Raw genomic sequence first — 14,417 nt, 5'->3', positions numbered from 1 at the left:
GAAAGATCTGGAAAACAGGTAAAGCATTATTTCTGAGTGTGTCTTTGAGGGTGTTTCCAGAGGAGATTGATTGACACATGAGTCCATAAACTAAGTGAAGAAGATTTGCTCTCAATGTGGGCAGGCACCACCTAATCAGATGGTGGCCCAGATAGAACCAAAAGGCAGAGGAAAGGTGATTTCCTCTCCATTTCCTAGAGGTGGGACATGTATCTTCTCCTGCCCTTGAACATCAGAACTCCTTTGGAATCCAGGACTAACCCTAATGGTCTCCAGGGTTCTCAGGCCTTCTGCCTCAGACTGATAATTACACCACTAGTTTTCCCTGCTTCTGAGGCTTTCAGACTTGTATTGTGCTGAACCATGCTACTGGCATTCCAGGGTTTCTAACAGCTTGTTGTGGGACTTCTCAAACTCCATAATCAAGTAAGCAAATTTCCCTAATTAATCCCTTCTTATCCATCCGTCCATCCCCTCCCTATTGGTTCTCTCTGGAGAGCACAGCTAATACACGCAGACCTTGGGTTAGCTGATGCGTCTCCCAGTCATCGGCCAGTTTTAATTCTGGACCTGGGCATGATCTCCTCCACCTCAGGGGAATCATCATTCACCAAGGAGACACCACTGCTGAGCAGGCAACGGCCTCCTAGCACAGAAGAGCACCCTTGCCCAGAGTGTTCCTCTGCATCTTTCCAGGAGCACTCAACATGGAAGAAAAATTCAGGCTGGCGTGACCCTGAGTCCTGACCAACCCTATTTCCCCAGCTCATCTGCACAGCATACAAAGATGTGCTCTGAAGGTGCATCTATAAGTTTGAGAAATCAGCCCACATTCTTAGAGAAACAATGTTTTAAATTGTGGGGAGGTTTCCAGGTTTACCCACAAAGGCCCATTTAACGGGTAATGTAGTAGAGATGGTATTTGCCATTATTGAAAGTGGAATTGTTCGGATTTTGATAAACTAGATTTTGCCTTAATGAGGTGTGAGGAAAAGCCTGATCAAGTGTGAAATAAACAATAGCAAAGAGCAACTCATACTTCTTCCTGACTTTGCACTCTGGCAAATGTATCCTTCAACTGGCCTCTCCCCAACAAGTTTGTGTTTTCCATTTCACTGTCTATCAATGGGACTACGGACCCATTCTGAAGAACTTAGTAAGAAAAGAGGAGACATCCCAGAAACCATAACTTGCTCAAGCTGGTCCATGTCTACTGGCAGGTAGAATCTGCCTTCTAGACTTGAGCAGTAGGGATGAGAATGGAGCAGTATTATCCAATGAATTGTGCCCCCTGAAAGTTGTTGAAGTCCTAACACCTGGAGCCTTTGAATATGACCTTATTTGGAAATAGGGTCTTTGCTGATGATCAAGGTCAGATAGAATCATTAGGGTGAAGAGTAAATCAATATAACTGTATCCTTATAAAAAAGGGAAATTCTGACACAGGGATAGACACACAGGCCAGAGAAATGTCATGGAAAGATAAAAGCAGAGATGGAGGTGATGCTTCTCCAAGGCAAAGAAAGCCAAAGATTGCCCACAAACCACCAGAAGCTAGGAGAGAGGCATGGAACAGATTCTTCCTCATAGTCCTCAGAAGGAATCGAGCCTGCAATATGATCTCAGATTGCTAACTTCTAGAATGTGAGATCATAAATTTCTGTTGTTCAAGCCACCTGATTTGTGATACTTTGTCATGGTAGCCCTAGCAAACTGATACACGAGGCAGATGGAACATCTTCACCCACCTTCCTGGGTCTAGCACATTGCTTCCTTTCCTCTCAAGTGTCCACATCACTGTGTATGCCTCTCTGCCCACTCTCTGTCTCCACCAATTACTTCTTAAGCCCCTTCAGCCACCGTCATTAACACACTTGGGGGTCTAGCCATGCAGACTTCAGGGGTGGCTCCAGGAATATTCACTGGTTGAGAGTAAGGGGCAGGCACAGGGCCCCTCCATCCTGACAGGGATCATATACTACGATGAGCAAGATAATGAGAAGTCAGATGCTGCTAAATTGGGTACCTAAATTTAAAAGCCTGCACATGTAATATTAATACGTGGATACCTAGCTGTCAAAGGCTTATGTAGAAATAGAAACCATTTGAGTGAAAGAAGAGGACAAGTAAATGATTACACATCTGGAGGTATTATAACCTCTCACTTCTGAGGATTCAACAAGGTTAAACATCTCAGTGTATTCTATGTGTCACTGTCTCTTAAATGTAATTCTCTGCTTCCATAACATCTCTCTTTCTTTCCTTCTCCCAGCCATCTTGCCACAGGATCTGTCTGGAAAACACTGGAAACAGAAGAGGCTAAAAAAGCTGGAGAAGAAAGCCAACCCCTTTAATGATAAACGTGAATGGGAGGAAATCTCACTTCCATGCATATCCATTCTCCAGATTTTATTGGTTTTTTTTTTTTTTTAATTAAAAAACCTAGGAAGGGACTCACATAATGAATACCTATCTGTATATTTACTACCCAAATGGATAAAGGATACAGAAACACAGCTGAAGGCCCTGGCAACTGTCTCTGATCTTAGTTCCCCTCTCTCCCCTCAGATGTAACCACTGATGTAAATTTGGTGTTTATTATTCTCTAGCATATCTTTATACTTTAATACAAAGAAAACCCACCCAAATTGATGGTACTCCTTAGCCACAGTCCTATCAGTTTCATTTTTTTAAAACTCTTTCCTTTCTTTCCTTCATATAGCAAAAAAACAAACCACACACGCACACACACACACACCCAAAAAACAAAAACAAAAAACAAAAAAACTATCAAATCAATATATTCAAGCCATAGGAACAATAATGGAAAAAAATACATATATTTTTGAGATGGAGTCTCTGTCACCCAGTCAGGAGTGTAGTTGCATAATCTCTGCTCACTGCAACCTCTGCCTCCCAGGTTCAAGCAATTCTCCTGTCTCAGGCTCCCGAATAGCTGGGACTACAGGGGCAGCCTACCATGCCCAACTAATTTTTATATTTTTAGTAGAAATGGGGTTTCACCGTATTTGCCAGGCTGGTCTCGAACTCCTGACCTCAGGTGATCTACCTGTCTTGGCCTCCCAAAGTGCTGGGATTACAGGTCTGCCACCATGCCCAGGCAGAAAATTTTAATCTTATTCCTATCAACTGATATCTAGTTTTCACCTGTATTACCTCACCATCACCACCACCACCACCAATAAGGCTGTGATATAGGGAATTCAAGCCAGACCAATGGGAAATACTTCGCATAGGTATCTATTTCCGGAACTCCTTAATTCATACCAGTAAATTGGAGCCTGCATCACCTATGCTGAAATCTCTCCCTGACAAAAACCCAAATGGATGAGAATTAAATTATACTCCTTTATATAGAAGACTGGTAAAACATTAATTAGTAGTGAATCCATCACTCATCTGTGCTCATAAAAGACTTAAATGCAAAAAAAAAAAAAAATTGTACAGGCTGGAAGCTCATTAAATGGAGGGCTCAACACTGACCATTATATTTGGAGCATAGCATGTTCTTATTAAAAGATAGAACAATTTAATGTAGATATTCAATAATTACTTGATCAATTAATTAAAGGGTTAGTCAATGAGAGTGTCAGGCAGTAAGGGAGACACATGATTTAAAAATCACACAAAACAATATTCTACAAATATTTATGGAACACCTGTTACATGCTAGGTATAGTGCAGGGAACAAAACTCCTTACCCCTAGGGAGCCTCCACTCTAGCAGGACAGTGTAGACAAAGTTACATTAATGATATATCCTGAGGAACTCTGGGAAATCCTCCATGATCAATATATCACTCTATAAGTCATAACTTGGATAAGAACGGCTACAGTGCTGGTTTCAGAGGAAATCTTATTAAGCCCCAAGTGTTGAGGAAAAACAAAGAAAATCTGTTATATTCCCTAAATGAATATAGCATCTCTGTTGACTACTGGAACCTATTAAATGTGTTGTTCAGAGTGATTTCCTGCACATAAAATGTAAAAGCTTTCCTGAACCTAAACAAATATCACCAATAGCTGAAGGAAAAATGTTACCTTTTGGAATTTCATAAGATGAGTTATTGAAACTAAGGAAATGCTTCAGTACCCTAAACAACTCTACGTGACCACTAAAAACCATCTAGCACTTTGCTCTTCTGACTGCTTCTGTTTAAAGATGCAACAAATTTTGTGGGCAAGCAGAGCACTCAACTAATATAAAACCAGTCAGTTCTAGAAAGTACTTCCCAGCTAGAAAGAAAACACATGCCAAGAATCAATAATCATCAAATAAAAATTTAGGAAAAAAGTCTAAAAGTATATAGTAAAACATTTGTGCCCACTATTCTACATGGTTAGATTATGGGTAAAAACTTATTCTTCACATGTCTATATTTTTCTACAATAGAAATATTCAGAAAAATGATTCACGCTTTATGATCTAAGAATTTTCACAGTAAAATAAAATGCTGAGACTGTAACACTGAAAGTACTTAAAGGAAAAATTACTTAATGCATCAAAAGACAGAAGTAAAAGCTTAGTTGTTTGCTTTGTAAACTATCTTTTCCCTAAGTGATACAATATGGGGTAATTTAAATGCTTTTTTTCCCTATCTGCTTTTTCCAGTTTTTCTAAAAAGGCCACCCACATGATTAATTGAAATATTATTTAAATTACTTTCTACAAAAACAAATTAGTCCTATTAAAATATTACAAATTCTATATGTTTACTCAAAAGATAGGCCACAATAATAGGGATACACATATCCGTTTATTTTCCAAATAATTCTTGAGAATGCCTCCAGGTTAGAACTACTTCCCTCTTTGAAAGGATCCACAGAAGTTCAGAAAGGTCAAAATGTACAAACTCTTCTGAAATTGGCTATTTCAACTGAATACACAGGTGCCAGGCCCTCTGCCTTTCCTACTTTGCAAGCAGATCAGCCTCAAATCTGATGAGTCAGGGAGACGAGATGGCAAGGAGAAAATGGAACAGGAAAGTGGCTTGGTTTTTAAAACCCTATCATATGTCATTCATTGAAGGATTAAAGGGTTTCCTGACGATGGAAAAGCAGCTAAACCAGGGCCACCTAACTCTTTTACAACAGGTTTTTAAAACGCATCTTAAGATGAGGTTTTTGTTCCTTCTATCCCGAATGCCATTTCCCAATAATTGAATGATAGCTTATGAAGCCAGAGAACAATTTGTCACATCTCTGAATTCCTCTATGTACAAGGCCAAGTTTCACCAACCCCATCTACCCCAAACAAGTTGAAATATATGACTGTTGTGAGGTTAAGGTCAGCATGCAGGGTTACAAACACAGGCAGGCAGGATGATTTCTAGAGCAGCAGCCAAGAAGCAAGATCTCTGCAACAACAGGAGTCATTTAGACTACACTGAGAAGAAGCATGAGTTTGGTTACTCTTAGGTGTGAGACAATGGAATTTGGGGGTTACAAGAGGATGCAGATTTAGGACCACAAAAAGCCAAGAAAGAGAGGACATGATAGCCACAACCTTAGGAAGATCCACCTATAGCCCTTAAAGCACGTCCTTCCCCAGCCAGTTGCATTATTTTGCTTTGTGGGAATTCTCCCAATGGCCAGCTAGACCTATTTTGTTCAGCCTTCCTGTTGACGGCTCCTGTGACCAACACTTGTCTCAATTGTCTTCGGTTGACCCTTGAAGATAGGAGAGTGAGATTCCCAATATTAACGTATCCCAAGAGGACAATGCTTTCTGCCACTCACATAGGGTATGAAAGCCTTTAACTACCCAGAATTTCTTTTAATCAGTTATACTGCTTTTGCAGTCATTTTACAAAGCCATCTGGCTTTGCAGACATTAATACAAGGACTATGAAAAACCTCACTTTTTATTGTAGCCCCACAATGGGGAGCAATCCGCTTCAAAGTGTGTTGAGCTCATAGGGTTCTGGTGCTGAAATAGATCGCTCAGATTTTTCATTGTTCAGGCTTCCAAGGAACCTGGCCATCTCAGAGATAAAAGAATTCTTCTGAAAGCACCATGTAAAAGAAAATATTTGTTCAGTCACAGTGTCCCTAACAAATGTGATCTTATGCTCCACAGCTGGACACCTGAGAAGATGAAAATGAAGGGGCCCTAACAGATACAGTGGAGACCTGGTCAGATAAATTGGAGGTTGGGGAACATGTGCCGTCCTAAATTGGAGAATGCTGAGGTGCTCTCCTTCATGTGAATATCCTACTCATTCTTATAAAATGTTCCACACCTCAGGGTGGCATTAAGTAGAAATCCTTTGACTTTTTTTTTTTCACTACTGAATTCAACTGCAATTATATTTAAAATATCTTTATTTCCCATTGCTTTGACAGCTTCACTTTTGAAGTTTTCTATTCATACATCTCAATAGTCCTATCTCTTTCTAAGCAATAGTAAGCTGGAAGGCAACACTAGCAGAGATAGCGTATTTTTGTGCAAGTGGTTATTTCATTCATCAGAATTTTTGTCATTTTTTTAGCAGAAATAATAGCAGAAAACGAAGAAGAGGCTGACATTTAAACATTTAGATGTATACAAGTATTGTGGGGATTCATAACTATGGACCAAATTCAATGTGTCAATTTAAAAGACAGTCTTTCGACATGACTTAACCTAGAAGTTAAATGCAGCTGGCAGTACATGTCACCAACTCACAACAGGTTCCCAAAGGAAAGAGGCTGCTATTTCTCTTCAAGGTACAGAGAATAAGGGTCACTGACTACTGACCCAATGGCTTCATCCCAATAAATGGAGCAGTCTCAACTCATCTCTTAATAGCGAGAAGACCTATTAGCAGGGAAGACAAGCACTCAGGCCACAATTACAGCTGATTTACAGTTTCCACAGTGATCCTGGAAACAGAGTGGATTCATACTCCAAAAGAACTGCATCTTCTCTTGGGATGCTACATTTTCCCACCGACAGAGTCATTTAAAATTTCAGCAATATGGAAGTCCTGCACGAGCACTGAATCTGTTGTGTCAGTAGTTTGCTACCTCCTGTGTGCAGGAGGCTTAACATACTCTAGTGGTGGACTAAGGCAAAATACAGAGGAAGACTGGTGCCATTGCATTTTGAGACAATTTAAGGCGGGACCAAATACATGAAGGTAGTATTTAATAAAGGCAGCATTTTGACAAAAACATATTATTTAACTATAACATTACATTAAGTTATATTTTGTCTTGGCCATTTGTAGGCAAACTTTACAAGTCTTAAATTGATATTTAATGTATACAAAACATTGACCTTGATTCAGTTTTTTTTTTTTTTTTTTTTTTTTTAGATGGGGTCTCACTCTGTCACACAAGCTGGAGTGCAGTGGAACAATCTAGGATCACTGCAACCTCTGCCTCCCAGGCTCAAACTATCTTCTCACCTCAGCCTCCTGAGTAGCAGGGATTACATGCCTGCGCCACCACATCCGGCTAATATTTTGTATATTTTATTAGAGACGAGGTTTCATCATATTGGTCAGGCTACTTGAACTCCTGAGCTAAGTGATCCACCCATCTTGGCCTAAAAATTGCTGAGATTACAGGCATGAGCCATCGTGCTCGGCCACAGTTTTAATTTTTAGCTGTACTATTTTTCATATTGTATAATGTCACGTAAGGGTTGTAGGTTGCAGTTTGATATAGACTAAGAATGCCTCCGAATGAAGGTGGGCTCCAGGTTACCTCACCTCATTAGGACCAGGAGTGATATCCCCGGCCTTTATGGAGTACTGCTTTGAACATGAGACCTAAAATATTTTTGGAGGTATACTGTCATTTTCTGGTCAGCGCAGAATACTCATTTGCTTCCTATCCTTAGGTCAGACTCAGGGGCTCTAACATAATCTTAGTTGATTCATTTAAGTCAATATATGTGATTTTTTTTAACCCAATGTTGCAGATTTAGGGCAACCCCCTGATACCCCACCTTTTTCGTTAAGTCATGTGAGCATTATTTTAATATTCTAGTGCGTCCCAGCTTATCACTTTGTCCCCTTTAATCATAAGTGGCTTTTTGGGCATCTTGGTCCACTGCAGCAGCTGCGGTTTTTCTGGTTTGGGAAATAATAAAGTCCACAGTCACACTGTCTGCACACTCCAATCCTCACTCCAACCCCATGCTTTCTGCTTGTTTATGTTTACTTGTTTCACAAAAACAGAAAAGTTCTCTATTCCAATGTAAACAACTCTATCTTCCAAAGTCATTAGAAATTAGGAAGCCCTCGAACAAATAAAAGGCTTAAATATAAGTATTATAAAAGAAACATTAAATGTAGTTATTATGAGAAACATATTAATAACACTTAAATGCAAATATTATAAAAGAAACAGGTGTTAATCTTATGACACCTGTTATTGATTTTTAATGTGTTTTTAAATCTCGAATTCTACCTGTATTTTAAAACAATTTTACTTTAAAATTAACAATGTGGAATTTACAGGTACACATAATTATATTTAAAATATACTCTATTTTTTAATATTTATGTTTATCAACTCTGTCAATTTTGATAATGATTAAAACAAGTGTAGGAAACACAATTTGAGCTGATCAAAATACAGATTTGAAAATACTGGAAACACAATATGCCTTTTATTTAGCATAGTTTGTATCATTTGTCACCTTTGACTATATCATCATTGACTCTTGGCTTTTGTGAGAGGTTCAACTTGTTCAAACAGCTTATAATTACCATTTCCCCTTTGCTATTTAAATTTTCACTACTGGCCAGCAGAAGTTACCTCAATTTGGTTCATCTGCCCTTAATAGCTCAACCTCCACATGTCGTTAAAAGCATTCTTGTTCATTAGCAAAAAAAATAAAAAGTGTTCCTTCCCAACAAAATTCTGCCTATATCAACCATGACATCCAGTTATGATGACCTTTAGTGGAGAAAAATATTAGAGACCAAAACTAGGGTAAATAAAGTGTCAATTAGATGGTTTTATATGAGTACTAGAGGAGGTAACTGTTTATCACCTTCTTTTTTTTTTTTTTTTTGAGATGGAGTCTCACTCTGTCACACAGGCTAAAGTGCAGTGGCATGATCTCGGCTCACAGCAACTTCCACCTCCCGGGTTTAAGCAATTCTCCCACCTCAGCCTCATGAGTAGCTGGGATTACAAGCATGTGCCACCATTTCCAGCTAATTTTGTACTTTAAATAGAGATGGAGTTTCTCCATATTGGCCAGGCCTGTCACAAATGGAATCTCAACTTCTAAAACAATTTTATTTTATCTAAGTATATCATTCAGTAATAATTACAATAACAATCATTTCACCATTTTATTTTTGGCTACAGAAGAAACTAATAAGTTTTTTCTACTTAATCAAGTAAACATAGGTAGAACCTACATGGGATGTCCCTCTACTTCCATATGTAAAATAGAGACCTAACATTTGTGTTAATTTGTAAGTAAAAATTACCATTATTTTTAATCCCAGAGAGCTTTACTGTTTAGCTCCAATATTTCAGATGCCTTTAGAAAAACACAAGGTATTTTTTCTTTAGTATTATACCAGCTAATGAACTCCAAAAAGCAAATAAGAATGTCAGTAAATACAATTAGGTGAATATCATATTAATATTATAAGTTAAAAATTAAGAATGGTCAAAAGCATATCAAATACTAGAAAACTTTATCCACAGTCTCAAGTGTGACAATTTCCAAAGTCCATATAATATTCAACATTAAGCTTAAAAAGAATTAAATCATAAAAGACTCCAAAGTACATGGCTTATTGTACATTTCAGTGACAGTTCTTTGGGTGATTGAAAAGTCATGGCTGTATCCCAATACATGCATCTTGGCATAATTTTACAATTATCACAGAGATAAAGTAAATCACATTTAAAGAATAAAAACTGATAGAAGTAGTAACCCTTAGTTTCTCAGTAAATATTTTTTCTAATTAGTGGCATCAGATAGAGATCCCCATACTGAGAAATATTAATTTTTTGGTTCTATCTATTGCATAGTGTTATATTACCTTTCATTTTAAAAGCACTTAAGATAAAACTCCTTCAATTTTAAATTTTTAATTAAACCAGACCAATGTGGAAAAATAACTGGCTAAAAAGTCATGAAAGTATGAAAGGAGAGTGAAGGAGGACTTACCAGAAATTACAAGTCACTAGAAAAGCCAGTGTATTCAAAACAGAAAGGTTTTGGCACAGAAATAGGAGCAGAATAGAGAGCCCAGAAAGAGTTCCAAATACATGTGGCATCTTTATATGTGACAAGGACAACAATTTCAATCCCATGAAAAATAAAGGATCTTGTATTAACTAGGACTTAAGTAACTGGTCATCCATCTAGAAAAAAAGAAAAGAGAATCCTACCTCATCTCATGAACAAAATTGTAAGTTGAAGATTGAATGTTTTTTAAAATGATGAGAAAATTTAAGAGAATATCTGCATGACCTTGGGGTGGACAATACCACTCTCAGCAAAACAAATAATTCAGAAGCAATAAAGAAAAAGACAGACATACTTGATTAAATAATTAACAATTTCATTTAGCAAAAGATATCATAAACAGATTAAAAATTGCAAAGACATTTGTATACATATAACAATGGATTAACACTTTCATTAAGAGTTTGTAGAAACTGAAAAACATCACTAAATGGAAAAATGGCCAGCGGAAATGAGCATGAAATGACGAAAAGAGAAATGTAAATGAACAGTAAACATATGAAAACATACTCAACATGAGTGCTAGTGAAGGAAATGCAAATCAAAGTAATGACCAGGCAAAATAAGATTGGAAAGAATTAAGGGCAGTGACATCCAGTGCTGGTGACAGGGTAGGAAATGGGCATTCTTATGTGTGAAGGCGATTTACTATTCTTTTGGGTAAAGTGATAACTATTAAAATTAGAAATAAACATACCGTTTGACCAAGCAATTCCACTTCTGGGAATCTATCCTATAGGAGACAAAAGGACCAGTACGTAAGGATATAGGTATAAAATGTTTATTGCAGCATTGTTTGTTGTGGGTAGGGAAGAAAGGGAGTACTGAAAACAACAAGAATGTCAGTTAATAGAAAACAGTTAAATAAGATGTGCTCTATCTATAATGTAGAACATAATATAATTATTAAAATGGATGGGATCAGCTTGTATCTACTGAACTGGAAGACTGATAAGGTGACAAAAGCAAACCGAAGAGTGGGTGCTTAACATTCTTGTTTAAGACAGGTAGTAGCAACAACTGCAACAAATCAAGGTATGTGAATGTACCTGCACCTGTATGCATACAAAGTGAAAAATGGAAGAATACAGACCAGTCTAACAATGACTACCTAAGGCTGTGGATAGAGACAGGGATTGGAAGGGATGGGGATCATTTACTTCCTCTTTGTATATCTTTGTGTTGTTTCACTAGTTACTATGAGCACAACATTAATTTCATAATTTTCAAAACTACATTATTAACTTTTTTAAATGGTAGTACATTAGTAGTATTTCTATACATTCATCTTTAGGAAAACAGCAGCAAATGAACAAACATTCTTTCTTTGCCTATGCGTCTCACCATTGTGTTCATTTGGGGCTACGTGCTTAATATCCATTCCATCTCTTTCCCCTCTGTGTATCAGCCATGTGGTTTGGGTTAAACTGACTATGCTCCATTTCCAAGGACTCTTGAATGGTCTAAGCCACTGTTCTCCAACAGAAGTACAATTCAGTACAATTCAGAGCCACTTATGCAATTTAAAATTTTCTAGTAGTCACATTAAAATTACTTTGAAAGAAACAGGTTAACATAATTTTAATAACATTTAACCCAATATATCCACAAATACTACCATTTCAGCATGCTATTAATATAAGAATTACTAATGAGATATTTCTCATTCTTTTTCTGGATCTCAGTTTTGACTAGCCACATTGCAAGAGCTTGAGAGCCACATGAGGCTAGTGGCTGCTGCACTGAATACAGCAGGTCTCAGCTAGATACTCTGGTAATGCTAGAAACACTCCCATGTTCATGATTAAACACACAGTTTAAAATGGTCCAACCAAAGAGAAATCCATAATGGTAGGAGAATAAAATTTCTTCTTCCATTAACTTTTGAAACTGTAGACAGACACTGAGGGATGGGCCAGGAAAAAAGCCTGCAGCCAGTGCCAGAGGACCTGTGTCCCTGAGACAGTGCTGAGTCTCGGGACCAAACCCGCAGTGCAGGAGGACCTATGACCCAGAGACAGCACTGAGCCTTGGGGCCAGTCTCTCAGTGCAAGAGGACCTGTGTCCCTGAGATAGCACTAAGCCTCGGGACCAGACCCCCAATGCAGCCTCAACTGTTTAGTTACACAGCTGGCAATTTTTGTCTCCCAGTCACTGTGAGTTAGGTTTTCTACTAGTTGTAATGAAAAGTACACTAATTGATAAACTCATCTATGGACAATGCCATGTCCAATTTTCTTAAGCACACTAATTCAACTGCTAAAATTTTCTTCCAATTACCTGTAGTCAAGCTATTATTTTGTTAAACTAGCTTTATTTGATAACCTTTTTAGAAATCTTCTGAAAATATCCCTGAAGAAGATTCCCACAGACTAATTCCTTACCATCCAGGGTAACTTCCCACAGTCACCACATAAGAGAATACTTCTCTTCAGAAGAAAACATATGAACTCTCATAGCAACCAATCAGCTCTCATTCCACATTTTTTTTTTTCTTTTTTGAGATAAAGTTTCACTCTGACGCCCAGGCTGGAGTACAGTGGTGTAATCTCAGCTCATTGCTACTCATGCCTCTGGAGTTCAAGTGATTCTCCCACATTAGCCTCCTGAGTATCTTGGATCACAAGTGTGTGCCACCATTTCCTGCTAATTTTTTTTTGTATTTTTAGGTGAGACAGCTTCTCACAATGTTGGCCAGGCTGGTCTCCAACTTCTGACCTCAAGTGATCCACTTGGCTTCTGACTCCAAAAGTGCTGGTATTACAGGCATGGGCCACTGCATCTGGCCGGCCTCTACCTTCTTTTCTGAGTTTTGCGCTCTAGACTAGGGTTTCTCATCCTCGGCACTGCTGATATTTTGGGCAGATAACTCGTTGGGCAGATAATTCTTTGGGGTCGTCTCGTTCTGTAGGATGTTTAGCAGTATCCCTGACCTCTCTCCATTAGAAGACAATGGAAGAAACCCTGGTCCCCAAATAGTTGTGACAACCAGAAATGTCTCTAGACATTGTCAAATGTCGTCTTTGGGGGTAAAATCACCCCCAGTGGAGATGCACTGTCCTAGTAATCAGTTCAAGTATATAACTGACCTTCATTGCTGTACTGGACTCAGACATTGTAGCAATCATTAAAGCATGATATCACCCTCTGTGTCACCTGCATTACAACATGTTGGACTGGTGGTCCTCTCCCCAGACACTGAACCTCCTCTAGTCACACTCTTCCTCTTCTACCCCCTCTACATGCCAAGTCTGAGCTCTCCATTGCAGTTCTTCTTTCCAGAAGAAATGTGGCCAGTTCCTTCTGACTTTAGCTTTAAATCATTACTTGAGCTGCTCCTTGAACCACCCACCAAACTATACATCCCTTGCACTTCTCTGAGGGGCTCTTTGGACAAAGTGTTTGCTCATTTATGATAACTTATTCCTCAACTCATTCTCCCCAGCCTGGCTCCTCTCTTCCATCAGCACATCTTGGGGGCCATTCCATCCCATCTTTCCACACGGTATCGGCTTACACATTGTCATATTTAATCCATCTCTAAGACTAGAATTTCAGTGCAAGTACTGGTCAACATTTCATAGCTCCTCAGATTGATCTAAGGATTCAATACAATTTCAATTAAAATATCAACAGGCTTTTTTGCAGAAGCTGACAAGCTGATTCTACAATTAAGGAAACCAGAATAGCCAAAACAACTTTGAAAAAAGATGAACAAAGTTGGAAGACTAATGCTTCTGAGATCAAGACTTATTATAAAGCTACAATAATCATGACTGATATAAAGACAAATAAATCAATGAAACAGAAATTCTGTAAACAGAAACACAAATACACGAATAAGTAATTTTTGACAAAAGTTCAAAGCATTTCAGTGGAGAAAAAATAGCCTCTTCAACAAATGGTGGGGAAAAATTAGAGATGTGTAATGCAGAAATGAACTTCAAGCCACACCTCACCCCTGTGTATAAAAATCAACTCAACATTAATCACAGACCTAAATGTACAATCTAAAACTATAAAACTTATGGAAGAAAACAAAGGAGAAAACCTTTGTGACCTGGATTAGGCAAAGATGGCTTAGATCCAACACCAAAAACACCTAAAGAATGAATTAATGAAGCTTTTGCTTTTCAATACGTGTTATAAAGAGAATAAAAACACAAGCCACAGGCTGGGAGAAAACA

At 38.2% G+C, this 14,417-nt stretch overlaps 1 protein-coding gene across 4 annotated transcripts in view; it reads right to left on the bottom strand.

Annotated features, from left to right (window-relative positions):
* Nucleotides 1–14,417, bottom strand: part of LOC108292769 (microtubule-associated serine/threonine-protein kinase 4) — a 347,164-nt gene that overhangs the window by 247,005 nt on the left and 85,742 nt on the right. For 2 of the 4 annotated variants that reach the window (XM_037733236.1, XM_037733235.1), the window contains exon 3: nt 10,928–10,963. The exons of the other annotated variants lie outside the window; for them this stretch is intronic. In XM_037733236.1, coding sequence (XP_037589164.1) covers nt 10,928–10,963 — 36 coding nt within the window. The remainder of the gene's footprint in view (nt 1–10,927; nt 10,964–14,417) is intronic. 4 annotated transcript variants of the gene reach the window in all.

The sequence above is a fragment of the Cebus imitator genome, unplaced genomic scaffold (assembly GCF_001604975.1).
Source record: "Cebus imitator isolate Cc_AM_T3 unplaced genomic scaffold, Cebus_imitator-1.0 Scaffold506, whole genome shotgun sequence".
Classification (NCBI taxonomy): Eukaryota; Metazoa; Chordata; class Mammalia; order Primates; family Cebidae; genus Cebus; species Cebus imitator.
Note: the sequence above shows the minus strand (reverse complement) of the source record. Positions and strands in the feature narration are given on the sequence as shown.